Source organism: Malus domestica, chromosome 15, assembly GCF_042453785.1.
Source record: "Malus domestica chromosome 15, GDT2T_hap1".
NCBI lineage: Eukaryota > Viridiplantae > Streptophyta > Magnoliopsida > Rosales > Rosaceae > Malus > Malus domestica.
Window position 1 is genome coordinate 17,189,594 of NC_091675.1, and position 24,121 is coordinate 17,213,714.

At 35.6% G+C, this 24,121-nt stretch overlaps 4 protein-coding genes across 5 annotated transcripts; 1 reads left to right on the plus strand and 3 right to left on the minus strand.

The window, feature by feature from the left end:
* Window positions 1-7: 7 nt before the first annotated feature.
* On the plus strand, window positions 8-509 carry LOC108169604 (uncharacterized). Its single transcript, XM_017323151.3, has one exon. The coding sequence runs from the start codon at window positions 8-10 to the stop codon at window positions 383-385; it is 378 nt and encodes a 125-aa protein (XP_017178640.1). The 3' UTR covers window positions 386-509.
* Window positions 510-625: 116 nt separating this feature from the next.
* On the minus strand, window positions 626-3,767 carry LOC103400858 (replication protein A 70 kDa DNA-binding subunit A). The gene is made up of 2 exons (XM_008339543.4): window positions 3,178-3,767; window positions 626-2,513 (listed from the first exon to the last, which is right to left on the minus strand). The coding sequence occupies exons 1-2, from the start codon at window positions 3,432-3,434 to the stop codon at window positions 833-835; spliced, it is 1,938 nt and encodes a 645-aa protein (XP_008337765.1). The 5' UTR covers window positions 3,435-3,767; the 3' UTR covers window positions 626-832.
* A 909-nt stretch (window positions 3,768-4,676) lies between these two features.
* Window positions 4,677-7,432, minus strand: LOC103400859 (small ribosomal subunit protein uS3x-like). Its single transcript, XM_008339544.4, has 6 exons — window positions 7,019-7,432; window positions 6,776-6,923; window positions 6,497-6,668; window positions 5,414-5,468; window positions 5,183-5,314; window positions 4,677-5,068 (listed from the first exon to the last, which is right to left on the minus strand). The coding sequence occupies exons 1-6, from the start codon at window positions 7,052-7,054 to the stop codon at window positions 4,868-4,870; spliced, it is 744 nt and encodes a 247-aa protein (XP_008337766.1). The 5' UTR covers window positions 7,055-7,432; the 3' UTR covers window positions 4,677-4,867.
* A 5,087-nt stretch (window positions 7,433-12,519) lies between these two features.
* On the minus strand, window positions 12,520-16,867 carry LOC103400861 (protein ELF4-LIKE 3). 2 transcript variants are annotated; one of them, XM_008339546.4, is made up of 2 exons: window positions 16,727-16,867; window positions 12,520-13,145 (listed from the first exon to the last, which is right to left on the minus strand). In XM_008339546.4, exon 2 carries the CDS (start codon window positions 13,073-13,075, stop codon window positions 12,725-12,727), a length of 351 nt encoding a protein of 116 aa, XP_008337768.1. In that variant the 5' UTR covers window positions 13,076-13,145; window positions 16,727-16,867; the 3' UTR covers window positions 12,520-12,724. The 2 variants fall into 2 exon arrangements, with proteins under 2 accessions (XP_008337768.1, XP_008337767.1); XM_008339545.4 differs by lacking the exon at window positions 16,727-16,867 and adding an exon at window positions 14,130-14,639.
* Window positions 16,868-24,121: the final 7,254 nt, after the last annotated feature.

Consider the following 24,121-nt stretch of genomic DNA (forward strand, 5'->3'; position numbering starts at 1 on the left):
AGAGAAAATGGCATCAACCACAGCAGTTACAATGGCCATGCCATTGACCAATGCAACCCAAAAGAGGATCCAGTCCTCCGCTGGGTGCTTCTTCAAGCCACTGCCACTGCCACTGAGGCCTTCAAAGGCACTGGCACCCGCGGCGTCAAAATCGAGCGGGAGGCTCCTAGTCAGGGCTTCGTTGAAGGAGAAGGCGGTGACTGGAATCACGGCGGCCGCGCTCACCGCCTCAATGGTGATCCCGGAGGTGGCCGAAGCGGCCTCAGGAGTTTCTCCTTCCCTGAAGAACTTCTTGCTCAGTATTGCGGCCGGCGGCGTTGTAGCTGTTGTGATCATCGGTGCTGTAGTTGGTGTGTCCAATTTCGACCCTGTTAAGAGAGGCTGAGGATATTGATGATTTTTCTATCTTATTGTACCTGTTATGTAATGTTTATGTCTGTTTTCCATATGTGTAATATGTGACTCTTATTCGACTCGTAATTTGGCAGAAAAAACTGTGAATTCTGATATTTCGTCTTTCGTCTTTCGTCTTTCGACTTTTGTGCAACAATTCGAAACACAATGCAATCACAGAAGAAGAAAATCATAGAGGGCAACGGAAAACGAACAGAGAAAGAAAACACCATGACCTCAATGCAGAAATTTATATTGTCCCCGGGGAATACACCTACGTTTTACAGTGCCTACTATATAAATGCTAAACTGCTTCACAGTCAATAGATAACAATTTCAATTTCTGTGCAAACTTGCCGAATAGAAATGTAAATACTCCAAACATTGCAATCAGTTGCAACTGAGCTACATCCGATAAAATTTAACTCGATCGTGTACATTACCTAGAATATTTTGAAATCCTATCAAGCATGTATCTGCTCTCTGAAGAACAGTTCTCCTTATCCGCCTTCACTATGGTGATCTTCACCCTCTGCTCATCGCCATACATCTCCTCTTTGATTTTAAGCTTGAACAGAAACCGGTTAAAGATACTGCTCCGGACTATGTCTCCAAATCTTGAATCATCCTGCTCTTCGTACTTCAACAAGTACAGCTCCTTTGCTGAGCAACCCAAGATCTCTTCCCCAGTTTCCTGAAAAGCCGTCGCCCAAGTCAATCCAGTATGGTCTTGAATTTGGGCCTGAAGAAGATACCGATAATCACACTCCTCAAATTCTTGATTGCACCTGTCACACTGCCATCCTCTGTTTCCTGACCTCGACACCTTTTTGTTGCACTGCCTATCTCCAATCATCAAGGGACAGGCTGTGTAACAGAAAGAATCTGTCTTAATGAAAGATATTGTCGCCTTCACAGTGACCCAGTCTGGCTTATCTGATCTTCCAAGACCTTCATCCTTAATCTGAGAAACGGTTTTGCGTATCTCATTCTTAGTTCCTCCCGGAACAAAGTCTTTAGAAATGGAGACAGAAGCAGTATCCTTGCCCCCTCGGTCAAACCAGTCTCTCAAGGTAAGAGCATCAGAAATTTCTGGGTTTATGAATAGTTGTGTAGAATGAATTGTTCCAACGGACTTCCCACTGAAATCATTAATCTTCCCAGCTTTAACAGCTAAAACTGGGGAAAACCCAGAAGCCAACATCTCTTCAAGCTTTTGACCTTCCCTGTTGCAGACATCCCCCCAAAGGGTTAGCTCAACGCTCTTGCCCGACCAATCCTTTAGATTCAGAATTCTTCTCTGAGTTTCCATACCATTCTTCCTCATGATAGGAACAGAAGGATTGACAGATATCACAATACCAATAACATCAACAATAGAATTACTTTCAGCATTTTCAATTTCACTAATTGGCCTGAAGTCGAAGTTTTGCGCTGGTATGGAACCATCTTCATCAGGGCAGAGGTCCACAGTTGAACTTGCATCCAAAGTTATCTCCCAGTCATTCTTCAGATGGTTGAAATTCTTCTGTGCAGGTTTCAAGCTTCCCTTTGAAATCAAGTAAACTCTGCCAACCTCAATAATATCATAGAAGCGGTCAAGAACAGCATTGAAGCAGGTAATTCTTATTTCCCCTCCTGAGTCAAGCAGGTCGAAAGAGAAAACTTTACCGTCTCCTTTAGCATTGTTATACCGACGGGGGTCCCCTTTTGCTGTGACCCTTGCCTTGATAGCCCATCTTCCCTGATAAGGATTCAGAGCGTTAATGGGAATGATCCGTGCTGGTGCCTCGTTCTTCATGATTGGACCACGATTTTTGTACTGTGGAGGTGGTTGGTAAGGAGGTTGAACAGTAGCTCGAATATTTGGCGCATTGTGTGCAGAGCTTTCAGGATGAAGACGAGGTCTGACATTCGGCCTCTCAGAATGAAAAGTAGGTCTGATATTCTGCCCATTGTGAATAGGATTTTGCGAAGTCATACGATTACTGGCTGACTGCTGAAAACTGCCATTAGGCAATGCATTTGGAGTATCTGAATTAGGTGCACCATATGGTTTTGGATTCCCAATAATGTCACAGTTCAGTATTATAGTTTCCATGTTCAGCACAACAATAACCCTGTAGAAAGAGTACAATGTCAAAACTTGCTGCAAACTTCAAAACAGGAAACCGTAAAAAATAATCAAACGGAGATATAGAAGTTCTCGTATCAAAATGTGCCGACTCTATACATTCATTTTGCAACTTACATCGATTTTAAGCTCTTCAGTTACATAATTTTAAGTTCTCTTTTATCCAATACAAATGAACCTCATTTCTCGAGTTGGATGAACATCAAGCAGGGAGTTGCATATAACAGCTAACTTGCACAAATCCGCACAAACAAAATAAACTACTCAATTATCAGATACAAGCTACAAACTGCCAGTCCAACGAAACCAGGACATTTCATTACATACAATTTATGTGAGCTCATAAATTGATTTAATCAAATTTGAAAACTAGATTTCTTGAAACGAAAATCGCATCTGATCATTGCTCAATCAGCCACAGTATAATCAGCTCAGATGCAGACTCTATAGCATTCAGTTGATTCCAAAATCTCAATTCAACTACTTGAATCAGCATCGTAACATTATCATAAACACATTCTAATCACAAGCAAAATCTCATTTAACAATCAAAATTAATGCTAATTAATCAAAATTTGAAAATGATATATATATATATATATATAGAGAGAGAGAGAGAGAGAGAGAGAGAGAGAGAGAGAGAGACTGACTGGCGGTTCTGGAGAACGGTGCAAATGTACTCGGTGAGCTGGACGACGGAACCTATCTGGACACGGTTGGTCTTGATTCGGTCGTTGAGCTGCGAAGAGATCATGGCGTGCTGAGACGAAACGCCGTCGGAGACCATGAATCGGTACCTCTCCTGCGTGCCGATGAGCTTAATATCGACCACCTGCACCAACGGCTTCAAATTCAAGTCGCCGCCTATCACCGCCGCGATGGCGTTCGGCGTCAGGTTCACGGGCATTTTGAGAAACCCTAGGGATAGGCGTGTGTCTTTCGGGGAGGAGGACGACGGCGAGGGAAGGGTATATTGGAAATTTGACGAGAGATTGACGATGGAGTGAGAGACGGTTGTGTAATTGGCGGGTTGACCGAGTGAGAGAGAGGGATTTTGATTTTTCGAATCAGGTATTTAGGGGTTTATATAGATAGGCGCTTTGGGTATGTGAAATTACAGTTTTGTCACCGCCCTTCCAATTTTTCTTCTTCTTTCCTGCGTTTGGGATATTGAAGAACTTACACAGGAAGTCGCATTTGGAAATTGGAATGTTGTGTGCTTTCTTTAACCAAATCTAAACTGCGAGAAAATGATTTGAATTCATATATATATATATATATATATATATATAGACACATATGAAAGCACATTTGTTTTGGTTAAAGTGACTATTCACGTCGTTCATATTTGAAATGTATTGATTAAAGTGATTCATGTTTCCTTATTTGAAATTATATTAGTTATAAATTTTATCTAGTTCGAAGATAAAAGAACTACCCATTTGATAATATTAAGAGTCGCAATGACTTCTCTACCTTGCGCCCATTACTAATAAGTAAAATGTGCAATTAGAATCATTGCTGTTTGCAAGTGCTTTATCTAAAAGGGCTTTTATGTAAGCATGTAAAAAAATTTCTTAAGCGTCCAAGTAATCGCTAAAAATACATGTTTCTTCAACAAGTGCTTTTCTGGTATTTTCTAAAAAATTCGTTAACACTTTCGACGGTGTAAAATGCACTTTCAGTCATTTTTTTATAGCAATCTCAAACAAGTCTTTAATTTTTTATTTTAATACATGATTTATTTTACACCAAAGAGTGGAAGAATAAATTGATTGTAAATTGTCATTCCAAAATTCAAACGTAAAACCTCTCACTTAACAAGTCACTTAGTAATACGGTCTAATAGTATTCCTCTTCTCTAGTAAGTGAAAGGTCTCATATTCATTTCGATTATCACTAATGACGAATTTGAACCACATTATTGTTAGCCCATTGTAAAACTAAACTCACCCCTCTCCTTTTAGTGTGAATAATATCGTTTGTTCAAAAAAAAAAAAACCTCACTTACAAGTCAAAATAACTACATTGTAGTATAAGTGGCAGCCCTTAATCTTTTCTTAAATTTTAATTTCGACGGAGTCAGAAATGCAAATTGAATAATCGCGTCTCAAACAAAACACAAGGGAGGGATGAGTGAGAAGTTGGAGGCAGTAACAACTACGAAATTAGATAAATTTTAAATAAAAATCGTCTGTAGTAAGATAGAATTTGAGAACGACTCCGCCCATATTTTGGTACGCAAAAATTGACACAGGAAACCAATATTTAAAAAAGTCGACACTGAAGTTACAAAAGAAAAAATGGATGACTATCTCGGAACATATGTGATGAAGAACTTCAAGCCACAATCGGGACCGGGGACTCGATCACAGTTGGGGCCAAAAATTCCTCTGCTACAGGGGCTGCTACTACCGGCCTGATAAATTCGTCCTCCTTCGGTTGGTGAATTGTAACAAGGTCGGGTAAGGGGGTCTTGGGGCCTTGCTTGCCCTTGGGATCCCAATCGAGCATAATCTTTACCTTAATACCAAGCACACCCTGTACGAAAACATATGATCAGTTGATTAATAACAGTGACTGATTTGGACAGAAGAAAAAACCCGACCCTTGGAGCACAATGGGAAGAAGAAGAAACAGGTGAGTGGGACAAACCTGTCTGAGGAGGACATGCCTCACAGCAGCATCGATATATTCGTTGACTGGCTGACCAGAAGAAATCATGTATCCATCCTTGAACTTCATGGACTTGGCTCGCGCAGCCCTTAGCTTTCCACTAATAATCACCTGTTACCATACCAATACCAGCTGTTAATGTACCAGTAACATCTAACGTCAAGTTAAAATTGCAACAGGAAAATCATAGCCGAACTGCTAATGACCAACCTCACAACCCTTTGCTCCACTTTCCATGACAAATCTCAAAACACCATAGCAAGCCCTGAAAGGAACATCCATATGCAGATTAGTTACTAAACAAGCATTTAAAATGTAAAAAATATACAAACCCATGTGGAGTCCATTCATAAACATAATTTGAGAGCATTGGCAATGCCACTATTTAGATAAACTTAGAAAATTGCTCACCCTCGTCAATTCAAAGATACATAGATTTCAGAGCCACTGATTAAAAAAAAAGCCTGATTACTAGAAATTACAATTCGACTGAGTTTATAGTTCAAAATGAGTATTAGAATTTCCAGGCCTACCTAACAGTATTAGTGCATTTCAGACACATGTTCCCTCCCCAAGGTTACTGCATGAAAACAAGGACGTTTCACGAGGAATATCTCATGGAGGATGTCAATCAATTTTGTCAACTTCCGACACAAATTTGGTATGAGAACACCAATATGCTTTGTAGATGACATGACAGAGCCACTGATCCCAAAAGAATGAGCCTGATTTCTAGAGATTACAATTTCACCGAAACCCAAGGTGAACCCAACAGTAATGGTCCATGATAAACATGTACCCTCCCTAAGGTTACTGCATGAACACAACATTTCACGAAGATTATCTCACGGAGGATGTCAATCAATTTTGTCAACTTCCGACACAAATTTGGTACGAAAACACCAATATGCTTTGTAGATGACATAAGACCACATATCACAAATTGGAATATAAATAGTTGCAGACATTTAACAATGTACCCTCCTTGCGGTTACTGCATGAAAGAAATGGACTTCATGGATGATGGCATGGAGGATTTCAATCAATTTCGTCAACTTCCGACACAGAGTTCGTATGAAACCACCAATCTGCTTTGTAGATGACATCTAAAGGAAACCAAATGGCCAATACAATGCAGCACATTCTCAACATACAAAATACAAAATAAGCTTATCCCCAATCTGTCTCAACATCACAATATACTTCTATACCAACCACCAGATTCATAAAACATATTATCCTGATTCGGCATTCGATCAGTAACAAAGAAATCTTTGAGGTCAAATCATATACCTGCGGACGGCAAGACCACCGAGAAGCTTGTACCGGAGAGACTCAGCCTGAGCAATAGCACAAAGCCCTCTGTTGTTAACCTTCTCAGCGTAAAGCTCAACGCTGTTTTCCGGAAACTTAAACCTCTTCTGTACAACAGAAGTTAGCTCTCTAATCCTCCTCCCCTTCTCTCCTAATAATCACAACACAATGCACACATAACAATCAATTAATTAACATAAACACTTAATCAAATAAAAAAAAATCGACTCTTTATCTAATTAAAAATGATAAACATACCCAGAACGTTTTGGGTTCGAGTGGCTCGGATGATGATCTCGGTTCGCATCGGCGTAACCCTAACTTCAACGCCGGAGTAGCCATCTTCGGCGAGCTCTCTGGTAAGAACCTCGTTCAGCTCGGCGAAGAAAACGCCATCGGCGACGAACTGCAACCAAAAACAAAGACGAGAGCTTTAGTTGAAAATGTGATTGATTTTCTCCAGTGTTATCGGGAAACAAACAAGGGAGGAGAAGGACTGACCTTACGCTTTTTGCTCATTTGGGTCGCGGTCGCCATGGTTGTGGATGTAAAAGATGCAGAGATGGGATCTGAAATGTGGTGGCGGGTGCTCTGAAAACCCTAGATTTTGTTTGGCACCGGGGTTTTGGGATAAGGATATGAGAGGGTTTATATGTATAGGTGGAGACGGATCACACGGTTAGATGGGTTTTCTAGCAATTTCTATGGACGGATGAGATTCGTCCTAGACTTCATTTTTCATTTGGAATTAAAAAATAAAAATAACACGAACAACATCACTTAAGAGTTGTAGATGACGCTTTATCATAATGGTATAAAACAATCATGTTTACATACTATGGTGTGTGTTCGATCTCCACTGATTCCTCCTACTCTTTACCAACCAACAATTTAACTCACTAACATTGTTTTTGTACTTAAAGAAAAAAAATCATCCCTTAAAAGTTGAAAGAAGAAACATGAGTTAGGATGCACACTAAAACTCTTCATAAGGTCCTAACTTTGAATTTCATGGATGATAGTCGTTGATAAAAGAACGTTGATTAAGATTGAAGAACATATATTATTATGTTAGACTTAACAATTGTGGTAATGTTATTTTTTATTCAAGGATAGGGGAATTCAGCTTTACACTTATTTCAACGTTGAGAAAATAATTGTCAAGATTTTAGCTAGTAACGAAATCAGTAATTTTGTTGGAACATTTTTTTTTAATTTATAACTAGGAAAGGGAGAGAATTCAAAACTGATACATAATTTAGAGAGTTTGGCTAGTTCACCTGAGATGTATTGATAAAAATTCAACACTATATCCACTAAAATACTAGACCACATGCAACTTTGTTGGAAGATATGTTGCATCATTGTTTTCTTGTTGCTCGGAAGTAATCAAGAAAAATGTTCTTTGTTCACTAACGGAAATGGAAGATCCAAACTTGAGACTTAATGACAAGTAGACCGAAAGCTTGTTTGTAGCAAATCTTATTTAGACATGGAGTGTGAATTTGTGTAAAGCCACTCAATACCTCGTCACAATAACAAAATATAAAACTCGTCATTCAAATAAATTGAGCCTGGAATCTTACAAATAAAGAAAATTGCCATTACAACACAGTTGGTGAGATGTATGCCGCCTTATGCATCAATGGTTATGACTTGTGTGTCGAAAAAGATGACCTAAACAAACTCAATATGTTATCCATGGACCTAAAGCCCAAATACCCAGAATCTAAGCCCAAAATTATAGGTTTTTGGGTTATCAGCTTGTGATAAAATTATAATGGACTCCATCAGTCCAAGTCTAGAAGGCTTGGGTTGTATATACAAGTTAACTATGCGTCTGAAGTCCTTCCATTATGTTCTTAGCTAAAGATAGAGAAATTTGAAGGCAACATTTGGTACTAATTGTTTATACGTGGGGTAGAACAGTTCGTAAGCAGATCCAACTTATATAGAACGAGTTCATTATCATCAATTCACTATAGCATCTTGGTTTAATATAAATTTTTTTTCACATAACAATGTATTGTTGAATCAAAACGTCACATAAAGGTGAACACGTTGCATGTAAATTTTTCTCAGCGTGTGCAAGTCCCTTTGTTCTCAAAATTCAAATCCTTCATTAAAAAAAAAAGGAATATTGTTTGTCTAAAAGTAAAATGTTGATATTTTTTTAAATCCTTCTTCTTGGTATGAGCCGTTTGATTAAATTCAACAGTTATATATGCGTCGATGCTTAATAAATATAAATAATCATGAAAACTTGTAAAAAAATACGTCTCATGCACTTTTATGTGACGAACACAACACTACGAAAAAAAAGAGAAATGCTAAGAGCACTCCCTCAAAAGTGGGATTTTTTGACGCTTCATGTTTTTTGCATAATATTTTAGAATATTGGCACGGAATTTGACTTAAAATGTGATGTGGTAGAAAATACATGAAGAGTCATACTTTAAGAAAATCCCCTTAACATTTCTCTGAAGGAAAAAAAAATACGAAGTATTTATCCCATAATTAAAATATTAAGGTTGTTCACATGATTTTTGTCAATTTCCAAATTATTTGGGGCTCGATAAATATGTCTACCCACCACCAAAGCTATTTCCTTAGGGATAAAGGAACTAAGTAAGTGGACTAACATCATCATTGTCGGCATTATCATTAGGGCATAAGTAGGTCTTTTCAAGTACGGGGAGTGGATTATTATACTCTGATTACCTAATTTACACTAAATGGGGTAGGATTAAAGGAAAAGCTAAAATCACACAACCTGTTGGTCTAACGATACATAAACTCCACATAATTAGAGAAGATCTCATGTTCAACTCAACAACATACAAAAACATATGGCATATATTTATAGTAAGTTCGATATTAAATTGTGAGTTGTGACTCATTGCCACTTGTTAATCGATTTAAAAGAATATAGTAAAGGTTTGCCAATAAGGGCAAAACGAGACATTATGGGCTCCTTTCCAACCTGCAGTTCGCTGGAAATGCAAGGAACCCAACCCAAAAGGGGGAATGGGCAGAAAAGTAGATTCCCACTGCAGGGCTGCACATGTTACGTGTTATAGCAATGTTTTATTTGTCTGGCCTGGCTTATTGGGGGACCACTTATCTCATATTCTACTTTTCTGGCCCTTCATGATTACCTTAATTTTTAACAAAGCTATGATATCCACATCTATTTTTTATTTCTCTCATATTTTTTTGATTTTTGACCGTCGAATCGGATAAATTAAAGAAAATTAACGGATAGAAATTAACAAATGGTGTGTGAGAAGTAAAAAAGAGTGTATGAATAGCACACCCCTTCAACAATTAACAAACCCTTCTATATTTGTTAATTAATTGTACGGTCATTGTTTAGCAGGATAATTGCGTTAGTTTATATATTAAACTTGATCAAGTGGATTACTAAGCAAAAGTACTTTTTTATTCGCATTGTTGGCCGGCTCGTGACGGTGCGATCAAGATTATTGTGACTAATTATAATTAGCACATGTGATCGTTCTATGTTTAATATTGTTGATAACTTGATTAGCTGTTGTTTTCATTGTTGATGTTTATTCTATGAAGTTTAGTTCGACATGAGACATACCGTGTTTTGGTTACAAGGATTAGTGTGATCTTAGGAAAAATTTAGATGAATCTTTTCTAATAATTATGGACAATTAAACGAATATCATATAGTAAAACAACATGAAACTGTGTCAAGTTGAATATAGCAAAATTAGAGCACACAACATAATCTCGATATCTCCCTATTGATGAAGCACTTTAGAATTATTTGGCAAGGTCTATAATGAGGGACTCATTTTCCCATCATTGAAAGTTTATCGTTCTTATACATGAGAATTATACAGTAATATGAACAAAGATACGATCTTTATTGGGAAATGCCCTAATTACATAAGTATAAAATATTTCAATGCCACACACGCGACATAATACTATATACGAATACAACATGAAGTACGATTAGACCTAACGTATACCGATACGATCTATATCGAACGCAATCAAGTGAGCGTATACAAAATACGTACCTTAAATTTATTTTTCAGTTAATCTCACCTCTCTATTGAATATTCAAGCTATTTGCAGCAATCACTGGTGTGGGCCCCCACTCTAAAGATCAGGGAATTAGGTTGCAGGATAAATGGGTCCATCGACAGAAACATGTACTCAATGAGAGAAAGAGAAACAGATGCCAAGGAATCATCAACATCAAAATAGTCTTAAAAGGACATTTATTGCTTAAAGGCGATAAAATAATGCAAAGGTAAGGGGATGTATAATATCTATATCAGTATCTCTCATATGACACGCGTCAAATAATAGAAGGTAGATCAACTGGGAGCACGGGCAGATGTACATTGGAACTACGACAGGTTGGGTCGACAACATTAAATGACGTCTCTCGTTATAACTCATCAAATTGTTTCAGCAGATATTTGTCATATTTTTTTACATATGTGTAATATGATTTGATTGGCGACAACAAGCTCACTAAGTTTTTTGTGACATACTTCAGAGAATAATCTGATTTTTTTTTTCATGATGTACGCTATGTTTCGATCTAAAATGCTTGTACTTTAATATTGGGACCTCCCAAAGTTCGAATCTTGAATCCGCCATTTATTGAAAATACACACTCGGTTTCAATGCAAAATTTTCCTCATTAGGGGAAATAAGAATAGCGTGTGTATATCTCAATGTCATGTTGGGGTTATCTAAAGTCATTCATATATTTCTACTTGTCTTTGTTTTATTATTCAAATATTTTATTTTTTTAGTATAACAGTACGTAATTGATTTGAAATATTAATAACATGACATCTTTCATAGAACTATCTATGAGAGTGGGGATAAAACATAAGCATGGAGAAGTTGAGCTCCATCTCCGAAAGAGAGAGTAAGCTTTGGGGCCCTTGTCATGTTGTTGGGAATCACTGTTTATTAATATCTGTTCTTCTCTTGGAACTATAATGCTTTGTTTTAGAGAGTAAGATTCTCTTCTCTTTAATTCTTTCTTATTAAAGCAATCATGATTAAGTCACGTTATACCTTATGTTAACTTCTTTGTAGAAAAAAAAAGAAGAGAAAAGTAAGATAGAAGGAGAGGAGATTTAGAAGAGGAGAAAATGCTATCTTGTTTTAAAGTACTTGTGAAAAGAACCGTCACTGCAACAAATATGATAAAAAATTAAAAAATAAAAGAAAAATGGTCAAAAAAGCTCATCAACTCTTATCTGGAGATTCTGTTGTTGTGGTGGTGTGTGATTGGGAACCAAAAGATTAGTCTAAAAGCTGATTTTTCTTCCAATTATTTCAGAGCATCTTCACACAGATGTATATCATATGCCTGTACAATTATGTACACAAACACTACTTCTCCGCATTCCACAGCTGAAAACAATAGCAAAATCCATAAAAATAGCAAAAAGAAGTGTGGGAAAAGCAGTTTTGGCTTCATGGGAAGCAGAAAACTTTGGCAACTCTCTATCTCTCCACACTTCAGCCCTTAGTTAAAATCAAGAAGAAAACTTTGAGAAAAAGGGGAATAAAGGGTTTTTCTTTTTGTGGAAGAATTTGCATCAAAAGTTAATCTTGATCCCTTCATCAAAAAATGAGATTCATATATTGACACTTACCAAATTTTCAGTCCTTTTGACAAACAACAAAAGTTAAATAAAAGCTTTACAGCTCTTAAGGAATATATCAGCACTCTTTAATTCCCTAAATAATTTGACCCGTGCTTCTCCCTCTGAACCTAAGTTAGTTCGAACTCATGCTGTCATGCAAAGGTTTAAATGTTTTCCACCACTGTAGTAAAAAGCCACTTTGGTGATATATAATTGATTAATTAATTAGAATATCGCTCGGATTAAGAAAAGATGGAAAACACAAGACATAAAAGGTTGATACAGGCAAAGAACTGATGAGTAAAAGGGCAAAAATAAACTTTTATTACCAATTAAGAAGAAACGAAATTACACAAACAAGCTTAACTTTTTTTTCTCTTCAATTAGATCCACAGTTACAAAGACTTACAGTGAAACAGCAATTCTGGGAAATTATTACCTAACAGATACAGCAGAGTTTACAGAATCTAATCAATTTTTCTCCCTTTTTTTCCTACCATCTCAACATGCAAAAGAATTAGGAAGACCAATTATAATCTCTCTCACTCTCTCTCTAAGAAGGCCTAATTCTCTTGTGCCCAGCTTTTCCATCAGACTTCAAAGCCCCACTGGAATCCCCTCCCTCAGAAGAAGTATCCATGGATTTGGTGAATGAGCTTGAGAGATCACCATAAAGATCAACTACTCTCCTGATGTTGTTGTTGAGCTCTCTGATCAGACCCACATTTCTGCTTAAATTGTCAGGAATTTTGGACTCATGGTTGTGATTAATCTCATTTATCAGCACCCTGTTTTGGTCCAAGATATTCTGCACTTGCACAAAGCTCTTCTGAAATGTCTGCAGAACCTTTCCATCAATTTGTGTGCTGCCATTGCCAAGCCCTGAGAATGTGTCACCCTCCATTGATTGAATTAAATTAAATTCTTTTATTTTCTGAGGACTCGGAAAAATTAGGATCAGATCAGAACCAGTCCTGCATAATCAAGAACAAAAGAATGATGATTCAAACAAAGAAACCCCAATAAGAAATATTGGAGAAAGATGCTTTTTTTTTTAATAAAATGAACTGACTTAGTGAAACATTTGGTGCACTATCGGACTAAGAAGCAGGATAAAGAAAATAGTAAAGCCCTCAGTTTGGTGCTTGCTCGACAGGGACAAAATTGTTGTTCTACATTAATTTCTTTTCTATTTTAAGTTCTCAAGCTCAACACAGACACAAGGAAAGAATTCAGATATCAGTCAGACGTACAAATCCAAATGGATAAATTATAGTACTTCTGCAAGATATCAGAAAGTCCTCGCATAAAAAATGTGAAGGTTCTCATTTTCTTCCTTTACAAGCTTTTCGTTGAACTGTTTGATGAAATCCACCTTATTCCGATGAAGGAGAAAGTTAACGGATTTGAGAACAATACCATCATCTACAGAGAGAATCCTAAGAGGAACATGAGTAGGTGCTTTAGTAAAAATCATTAGCATAAGTATGTTTATGTTGATTGAATGCCACTGAAAGCTCCTAACTTTAAGCAATTAATTAACAATTTATGATAAACTCATCAGAAAAAAAAAAAGAAAAAAAAAAAAAAACTGTTCAAAGATTCATATCAGCATCAAAATATATGAAGCCGGACTTTCAACCCGAATCACCAAGATTTCAGGAAATCGGCTAAATATCACTGCACAAATGACCCTATCAAATCTAAGAAACGATTGACGAGATGGAAATTTCCGAAATTTGAAGGAAATTAACCAAAATTGAACACAAAAAAAGGAAAACGGAAGACATCCCAAAAACCCAACCCCAATTAGAGTTGTAAATTCCAAATGAAGCAAAACCTAAATTACACAAACTAAGATGGCAGTCCAATCCACCAACCCAGCAAATGGACATTAAGAAATCAAACATTTCAGAGAAATCAATATTATGTAGAAAAAGGAGGCAGAGTCGAGTCACCTCTGACGAGTTATTCAGCTATTCTGAGTCCGTCAAGCATCTCTACCCAACTTCCATTCAACAGATCGGCGTGAAAGACCAGAAAACGTTACCGAATTCAGAATTCAGAAAGCTAGGGCACCCAAATCCAACGCAGAATCGTTCGTCTTCAGATCACACTCTGACTCCCTCCTTGTATTTCTTTTCCTTTGCTGGGACTCCGATTTCACGACGCGGCAGAAAGCAGCAAACGAAGACCATCGGCAGCGACGCAGGTCCGTCGTCGATCGTCTACATGTTGGACGTCTACGCGGAGGTGCGACAAGGAAGGAGAAGGGTGAGGGCGAAGGTGCGAAGGAGAAGACGACGACGAGGGAGCAGCTGCTGCGGCTGATGTGCGAGGGTGCGTAGGAGAAGGGAGAGGACGTGATTAGAGGGCGGCTTAGCAGTCCTCTGCTTTCCGGGGGTCTCGATCTTAGTGAGTCCCTCCTAATCCCGTTAAATTTGGTCCGACGAATGACCACAAGAGTCGTTCGTTTACTGAAAAATTATATTTTTATATTAAAAATTAGTCTTAGTATTATTTACTTTTATTTTATTTTATTTTTATCGTTAAAAATCAAAATTTTTAATTTTTTTTTTTTGGAGAAAGGGAAATACATTACCCATAAATAAACAAAACATAAAAAGGGCTTAAATACACACAAAGAAAAAAAGAAAAAATGGACCCTAAAACACACAGACAAAGCCTAAAGAAAGCATTAGGACCCAGCACAAACACACCACACAACAAAAGAAACCCTAAATCACAGCTACTGTAGTTGCTCCTCCTGCCGCCAACACCTCCCAACAATTCGAAGCTATCTCCGCCACAAGGACCTGCCATCACACCATCTCGAGTCCCAGAGTTGAGGAAGAAAAAAGTCGCTCCATCCTCCACAAACTACCAAAACGATCGCCACCATAGAACAAAGGAAGCCCACGGGAAGAGAGATCCCACGAACGACAGCGCCAACAAGGATGAACAATGGGAAGAAACAACAAGGGTCAACAAAGGTGATGGTGCAAACACCCGAGCCAAAGCTCTACACACCCTCCCATGGAACAGCGACAAATCGCGGTGAAAACTGGCGAAATCGAAATTAGGATTGATGGAAAGAAAATGGAGCTATGGGGGAAATGACCGAATGAGATGGATGAAACGGGTGAACCTGATTTGAGGCTCGAGATGATGAAAACAGAGTCAAACAAAGTACCAGGAAGGAAACGGGGCTAAGGTTATTACAAAAAACCGCCAGAGAAAGAAAAAGAACAAGACAAAGGAAAATCAAGGGACTGCCACCGACCTTGCCATGGCAAGAGCCAACGGTGATGCAAAATATCAAATACAGAGTCACTCATACAGTCGGTGAGAAAGGCTCTCACTAAAGGAGAAAAGTTCCCCTTTTCATTAGTTTTGTTTAAGACTTACCTAACTTTTTCAGGCCAATCCACTAAAAGCTAGCAAACAAACGCACCCTTAATTATAACCTCTTATCTGAACATGCTTTGCACTAATGACCAAAACACGCTAAGAAAATGTAGGATAGTGATTTCCGTATTCTCGTTTTCATCTTCTGCGTTATCTACCTTATCTACCTTGGTTTTGTTCCTTGGTTATACTTTAACGAGTGTCCAGAGACAAAAAAAGAGTGCGAGAACCACTTGCCGGACGTAAGCGTACATGAGACAATTTATGTGGAAAAAATATTGACCTCCAAGGGTTCTTTTTCACAGGAGAATCAAATAACAGACATGAGTTTTGCTGTTATTATTATTATTTACTATTATTGTTGTTGCATTATTTATGATGAGATGGGAAAAGGCAGATCCCATTTCCATAAAAAGGAACCTTTTAATATGTACTAAGAAAAAACCCACCTAAGGCTCAGAGTTCCCAAAGAAGAATCTCAAACACCCAAAAATTAAATTAAAAATAAAAAAACTCAAGTCAATGATGCAAAGAAGATGAGGCCATGAGAGGACGACTACTGCACACACAAACAGCATTCTTTGATCCTTACCCACAAAAATACAAGAACTAAATTAAATCCGTTAATTCCCAAATAAATAAATTAAATACCCCAATTGGGTTAAGTTATCAACCAAAATATAAAATTTCTAAATTGGGTTTTTACAAGAAATTGAAAGAAAAAAAAAAGCAGAAACATGGACTAATTGGGAAATCAGAGGCGCATGAAAATTTGCAGTTGAAGAAGAATAAAAACTCCAGAAGTGGAAAACAATACTAAATAAACTAAGAAAAAGAATAATGCCTTTAATAAATAATTATAAAATTGCAAACACCAACAATACAAATATCTTCACAATCCAAATTTTGGGAAGAACCAAAAACTCCAAAAATCCAACAAGAAAGATTAGAACTTTGGATGAAAAACAAGAACCCGATATGGTCAATGTGTTTGCAGAAGAAAATTGAACAAAACCCATAAATTCAATATACAAAAAAAAAAACACATATAATTCAGCTAAAAAAAGAAAAGAGACATCCTTTTCTGTTTTTTTTTATTCAATCCGGTTTTCCAAATACTCAAAATAAAATATTATAAAATTCGTACCTTGGAAATCTGGAACATTAGTCTGGGAAAAGACAGAGATTGAATGAAAGAGGAGGAAGACGACGACGGAATCCGAGAAAACGTTGCAAAAGATCGGCGATTGAATCGAATCTCCGGAACAGAAAGAGAGGAGAAGAAAACAGAACACAACACCTCTGAATTCTGAAAAATTGAGAGAGAGAGAGAGAGAGAGAGAGAGAGAGAGAGAGAGTATATGTAGATTTGACAGTCACGCTCGGACCCCCCTCTCAGTGTGTAAATATTTTAGCTCCCTTAATATATTGTTAATTGTCGTATAATAGTATAAAATCCATATCCACCTGTTATTTTCTAATTTTTATTTTTATTTTTTATTTATTTTATTTTGGATTCAGTTTGGGATTTGCTTGTGTGTTTCCTCATATCCTAATTATGGTTTGTTTATTGGTCATGTTGGTGGTGATTGATGATGCAATTAATCTGCAATTGCTGCCGGAATTGAGGTATTTTTGCGATTTGAGCACATTGCTGACAACATCTCTGTTATAGTTATTTAATTAACTGTAATAAAATCGTTTAACTTACTCACCACATCTCTAATATAACTGTTTAATTCATTGACCACATCTATAACTGTAATAGAGTTGTTGGTACTCATCTCTCTGCATCACTTGAATCACTTTGTTGTACACAACCAAATGTTGCATGCAAGTTTCTCGCTCGATAAAGTCTCATTACTCTTATTAGGCGATTGTCACTAGGTAATCTTTCTTTAATTTCTCTGCAACGTGTATAACCACATTTTTCTCATTTGATACGCAACCACTTCATAATTTCTTGTAAAGTCACGGTTATTGAATCTTGTTTAATTAATAATAGTTGCCTTTTAACACCCCACCCACCCCTTATTTGGTAATTTCATGTGAATAAAAGATATGAATTGTTAACATGTAAGACATGTGTAAGATTTATCTCTAATACAGTCTATCGACTCGTCTATGTAATAATGATTAAACTTTTAGAATTTAAGAATCAACTTTTTCTAGAGTCTAAAGCAATATTAGTTTTGTGTGGATTTACATACGAGATCTATATGATAGGTACATGAAAAATCTCTTAGGTGTCGGTTTACATATGTTTTCGCTTGAAAGGACTTTTGGTTTTGTGTATGAATTAGATCCATAATTTTTAGGATGTTTTCTTTCATCTTAAAACACAATTTCCTTTCAATTTAACATATTGCACATAGTGTAATGTAATATTTACCATCTCATTCATAATGTGATGCATTTGGTACTGAAAGAGAAAAGTACACATCAACCTTACTTTAAAAGACTAAGAAAGTCAACAAAGTTATCTTTTCACTTCACGCCTCTATTTATTTATTTTATTTATTTTTTTAACAAACAGATTGGTATTTCATTAATCATCTCAAACAATACACAAGTGCCAATTGGATACAAAGATAATACCAAAAAGATTAAATTTGCAAACAAAATCATATGTCATCAATAAGAAATAAACTTGTTAACACTTAAGTAATAATTCAACCATCAACAACAATATTATTTACTTTACATAATTTAGTTTAAAAATTTAGTCTCTCTAGCATTACCTAATATACAATTAATATTAGGAAAATTAATGAAAATGACTTGAAAACTTTGAGTTTTAACGATAAAGACAAAATAAAGGGTAAAGTGAATAGTAATAGGTTTGACTTTTTAGTGTAAAAATATGATTTTTAATTAAAGTGAACAGTACCGTGGGTTTTTCGTTAAAACTCCTATTAATATTTGATAGATTTCAATTCTTTATGTCATCGATGTTGTTGTGATCAAACCCAACACTTAATAATAAGTGGTTAAGCTGGGCCAACAATTGTCGTGTTAGTGATGAACAATATTAGACCTAAAAAGTTTATCAGGTATAACCACATTAGTTAGGTTATGTATGTTCTTCTTATGCGCTCGAGTTTATATTCTCTTGAAAATGTCGTAATTATTTTTTGTAAAATTATGAATCTAAGGAAAATTATGAGTTTGGATTTTATGCTTATTAAAAAGATATAAAAGTCCTACAATCGTAATTACGGAAACCCATGTCCCAACTCTCAATTTTGTTTCGATTGTCCCCTTCGAAAATTAATAAATGAAGATAAAACTATGGTATTACACTATAAAGTCACTTCTAAAACGCTGCCAATCAGGTGAAGACGCGTATCCTGGGAGGCTCGGGAGATCTGCAAGTTTGGTTCCAAACCTAACCAGGTTCCCCAGCCTGCTGATTTGCTGCTGCTCTTCCTGCTGCAATTCTCTCAACCAATCAAAGTGGGGTGGACCCACTCTCTAATACCATGCTTCGGCAGAGGAAATTGTAACAATAGTTTATCAATTTTAACTAATTGAAGTGATGCTCTCTTAATTAAAAATTCATGATTATTGTTACCTTAACTCATCAAAACATGCAGCTTTAGTTATTTTCCTCAACTCCGTAAGACTTCCGTTCAAATGAGTCACATGCACGCACGTGAGGCTGAAATGAAGGAGCAAAAATGGAAAACTAAATGAGAAAAATTGTAGCAATAACTTAACTCAACTGGAGTCATTACTTCAATTTTCTCGACGCTTGTAATATAAATAGGGATATGCTATCTACACACTCATTTTTACTTTCTACACACTCTCTTATTTGCAATCATCGGATCGACTGCATTAAATAATATCAAATGACATAAATTAAGAAGGAATGTGTGAAAAGTAAAAAGAGTTGGATAGCACATCTCTATAAATAATATTTTTTTTTTTGGTTGAAGAATAAGGAAAAAAAAAGGGAATCCAAAAGGGACCGGCTTCTCTGACCTCCCACTTTCCGTACACTCTCATATTCTCCTATTTTGTGCGGTCACGGTTAAACCACGTCAACATTTTATATTGATTTTTTTTATAAAGATAATAAGACAAAAAACAATAGTAATATAAAATGTTAACATGATTTAACCGTGATCGCACAAATAAGAAGGGATGAAAATGTATAAGAAGTGGGAGGGCAGAGATACCAGGTCCATCCAAAAGATGTGTATCTTGTGGACACGCCAGTCAAGTATAATCTCTTGTGTTTTCCTATGTGTGACGGAGCCTACACACCACTTTCAAAATCTATTATTATGTTATTTTGTCTATGTAAAAATCGAATAAGGGATTTGTATCAAACATGGTTATGACGACAATAAAGGTGTTTGTACAACTAATTTACCTCTGTTCACTTTAACGAAAAATCATATTTTTATACTAAAAAGTTAATTCCGGTACTATTTACTTTACCCTTATTTTGTCTTTATCATTAAAATTCAAAGTTTTCAAACCATTTTCATTAATTTTCTCTTTTTTAGTAGTGTTTAGGAGTAAATTCTTTGTAATCATTTATTTATTTCTATTAATCTTTCTGCACGAGCTAACGCACATGCACGAAGTCTTTTCTTAATCGCTGTCATTATGCGCTCCTAAGTATGTGATCTTAAGTAAAATTGTATTGCATTTTAAACATTTAGTCATTTACATATGTTATAATCGGTATGCCAATGAAATAAAGCATTAGAGATCGCCACCTTACTTGAATTATACAATTAAATTACTCTGCACTTGAAATAAAGCATTCAGTCATTACTTCTGCACCTGTAAAAAAAAACAAATATAAAAGAATACGCATATGAATAAAATTAGACATCTATAAATTTTTATCATCCTGACAATATGAATTATAGTGTTTTTCTTATTAGTTAAAATCCACATCATCATCCAAGTCATTTAATGTTTAAAAATATCCGCATCACTCTTAGTCAAGACCGTTGGATTTTGTAAGGTCTAAAGACTATAAAGGAGTGTAAAAATGTTTGTCAAAATCTGTCCCTTTATCCTATCTCAACATATATGTATTGAAGTTTAACGATCCGAACCATTTATTTTATAAGTCTTGATTCATAGATCATCCTTGTAAAAATTTAATTCAATCTGAAATCATTTGCCTATTTAATTATCACGATGAAATTTCAATGTTTTTTTTTAGAACAAAGTGTTCGTCAATTTGTTTGAACTTAATTAGATGCCTCAAAATATTTATAATTTGGCTAATATTTTCTATAGATGATATATGAGGTGCAACTTGAAAAACAAACGATTTGGACCGTTAAAGTTCGATGTAGTGTAGACTCCACAACTAATCTCATTTTTTATAAAAAAGAAAAAGAAAAAGAATCATTTCCCTTAAAGACCTCCTATATACATATATATACGTACATACAAATCCAATGATCCTTGGATTTGGATACATTTTCCATATTAACAAGTCCCACGATCTATTGGTTGCAACTTAGCACGTAGCATTTGTTCTATACATACAAGTAATTCATTACCTAATAATGTCTATTATATGTAAACAACACCTTGATAGTTAGGAAGTAGGAACTAGATATGATCCCATCCAAACTTCAAATCATGTTCATGACGGCATGCATTTTTGTAATTTAGCATGAATAATGATAGGATAATTAGAGTTTAATCCAATTGCCAGCCAGATTCTCATATTATTAATCACATAAAAAAAACCATACGGACCACGTTAATTAAACTATGATTAGTACTAACCTAGGAGCACTTTAACAAGTACACTACATTATTGGGCATGGTCGTTTTCACAAGTTGATCATAAACAAATAAACAACAAGCCCATTTGGCTTTGGCTTTTTTAAGATTACTTTTTTTGTGGTTTTTTGGGAAATAAATAGAGAGAGAATAGTTGAGTACTGATCCGTGGACCATAAGCTCAGTGAGTCATTCTTAATCAGTATTTAAAACTCCAATGATTTCAATGATTATATGTAATCTCTGAAAAAATTTTAGTTATGACGGGAATACAAGTGGTACATCACGTGTTTTAATAAGAGTGGTGAGAAATTTTAATTTTTATTAACTTTTTAGCACACATATCTCACAATTTATTTAATGACACATAATATTTTATCCCGTATACTCATCACAATGAAAAATCTCTTGTAATCTCTACTATTGGTTTTCTATATAGGAGACAATCTGAAGGCAAACGTTTCAGTCTCCACCAAACACGCCAACTTTCCTTTTTTATAATGGGAATGGTGTTGGCGTCTTGTGCTGGGGAATCTTGAGATTGCTTTTTCTTTCTCGAGTTCTCTTCTTAATTTCGGATCTTACTGGAACGAGTTTTATGTAAGATTAAACTGTTACGAAGGTTTATTAAACTCTTATATGCGAGATCTAATTATTTTCCTAAATCACTTACTTTTAATCTTATGGGAGAAAAACTGCTCAATTTCAAATAAAAAGATAGGTGTGCAAGAGATAAAAAAAAATGGTGTGGATAAACTGTCTTATATAAAAATAATTTTCTTCTCTAACTCTCTCATTATTTTCTTTCTGTTTCTTTAGTTTGAAGATGAATAAACAGTGGTGCTTCTCATCTTCACGTCAATAAATACAAACATGCTTTGCATTATAATATAAGAGCATTTTCTCTCACCATCATAGCTATAGTGTATGTTCACCATTCATCTAATTATCTGTCATATGTCTTTTTATCTAACTTAACCAATTGAAAGGATATGTGATAGTTAATTAGATGTATGATGAGCATACATCATAATTTACGATAGACTCGGTAGTGGGTAAAAATGCATTCTTGAAATTCTTCTCAACCATACTCGGCCATATCTGATTGTATAATAATGTGTATTAACCCATGCTCACCCGTCGGTACATTAGTTGCCCAATTCCAACCCAGCAACCCACCAAGCCGTCATGGGAAGGTGATTTGGACTTGGGAGTTTTGGAAAGGGAATATGTGGAGGATGCCGATGAGTCCCATATGAAAAATGCAGGCACATGGGAAATGCCGAAATGGCTTCGAAACATTATTGAATGGGAGAGGGAATTTGCAAATTTGCAACGCCAAATCCCAAACGCTATGGAGGGTTTATAGGAGTGACTTCATCACTTGACCCAACTCAAGCCTTGTCGTTTTTGTCGCACCTTTGTTGATTTATTTCTTTTTTCAAATCCAACATACTACCATATATTTTGCCACTTAGTAGTATGATCTAATGATATTCATCTTTACTTGTAAGTGAGAGGTCTTAGGTTCAACTCGCCAATGACGAATTTTAACCACATTATTGAACCTATTGTGAGGCTAAACTTATCTCACCCCCTTTTAATGTAGATAATATCGTTTAATAAAAAATAAAATAAAAATCCTACCATACATTTTAGGTATTTGATCACTTTTTAGACGTTGCTCTCCATAATCCAATAAACATACTTTGGTCTTTTCTATTGTATACACACTAAACTCATAACCTTACTAGGCCTACATGACATTATCATATTTTTATGTGACTTTTTCTCCTTTAAAACTTGCAAAATATTTGGTCACCAATGAAATCTTATCCCTATCTGTACTTATGTGTATATAGCTTTTTTTTAATATATGGATGCTTTAGATTTTGGCCCTTACAACTCATTATTTCTGAATAAAAACTCATCTATCTTTAAAGATCCAGTTTAAGCTCAAATTTAAAACTTGCAAACATATGGGAACACTATTAACCTATTAATACAATTTATTTACACTCATGCCACTCATACTTTCTGGTCCCTTTTCCAAATTCCTAAATTTATGCCAAATTAAAAGTAGTAGAAAAAGTGAAATAAAATGTAAAAAGTGTTTGCATTAACCGTATCCATGTCAAACTAGAAAATTAGTTTTTTCTTTTCTTTTTGTGATATATTTTGTAGCAATTTTACCCATATTAATTGGTAGTTAAATTAGTTTGTTCCAATTATTTAAAAAAAAAAATACTACACCCATATTATATATTTTGAATCAAATAACATTCCTCTAACTTGTAGGTAAATTATTTTCTATGTATTGTTATATATGTTAGACACGTTTTGTTGTTGTATAAACATGAGTGGAACATAATATTGTTGATTTTATACATCAAACTGCATTTCTTTTGTTATAGGTAAATTATTTTCCATGTACAAGTACTTATGTTAGGCACGTTTTGTTGTTGGTACATACAATATTTTGTATCATTGTAAAGAAAGATATTACATTACACCCATGATATAATTGTTGTAGGTAAATTATTGGAAATTAATTGTAGTTAGGTAATGACACGCCTTGACCAAGATCAAGGCATGCTGGCCGTCACGTGAGAGTGACGTAGCCATGTGCACAGTGCGGAAGCAATAAGGATAAGAATTATACAAATAAATAAAAAATAAAAAAATAAATTACTAGAGTGCACTACTAAACCGAGAGTGATAGGAGTTAGTTACAACAGTAAACACTCCTATCCAGAGCACAAAAGTCTAGGTGCAG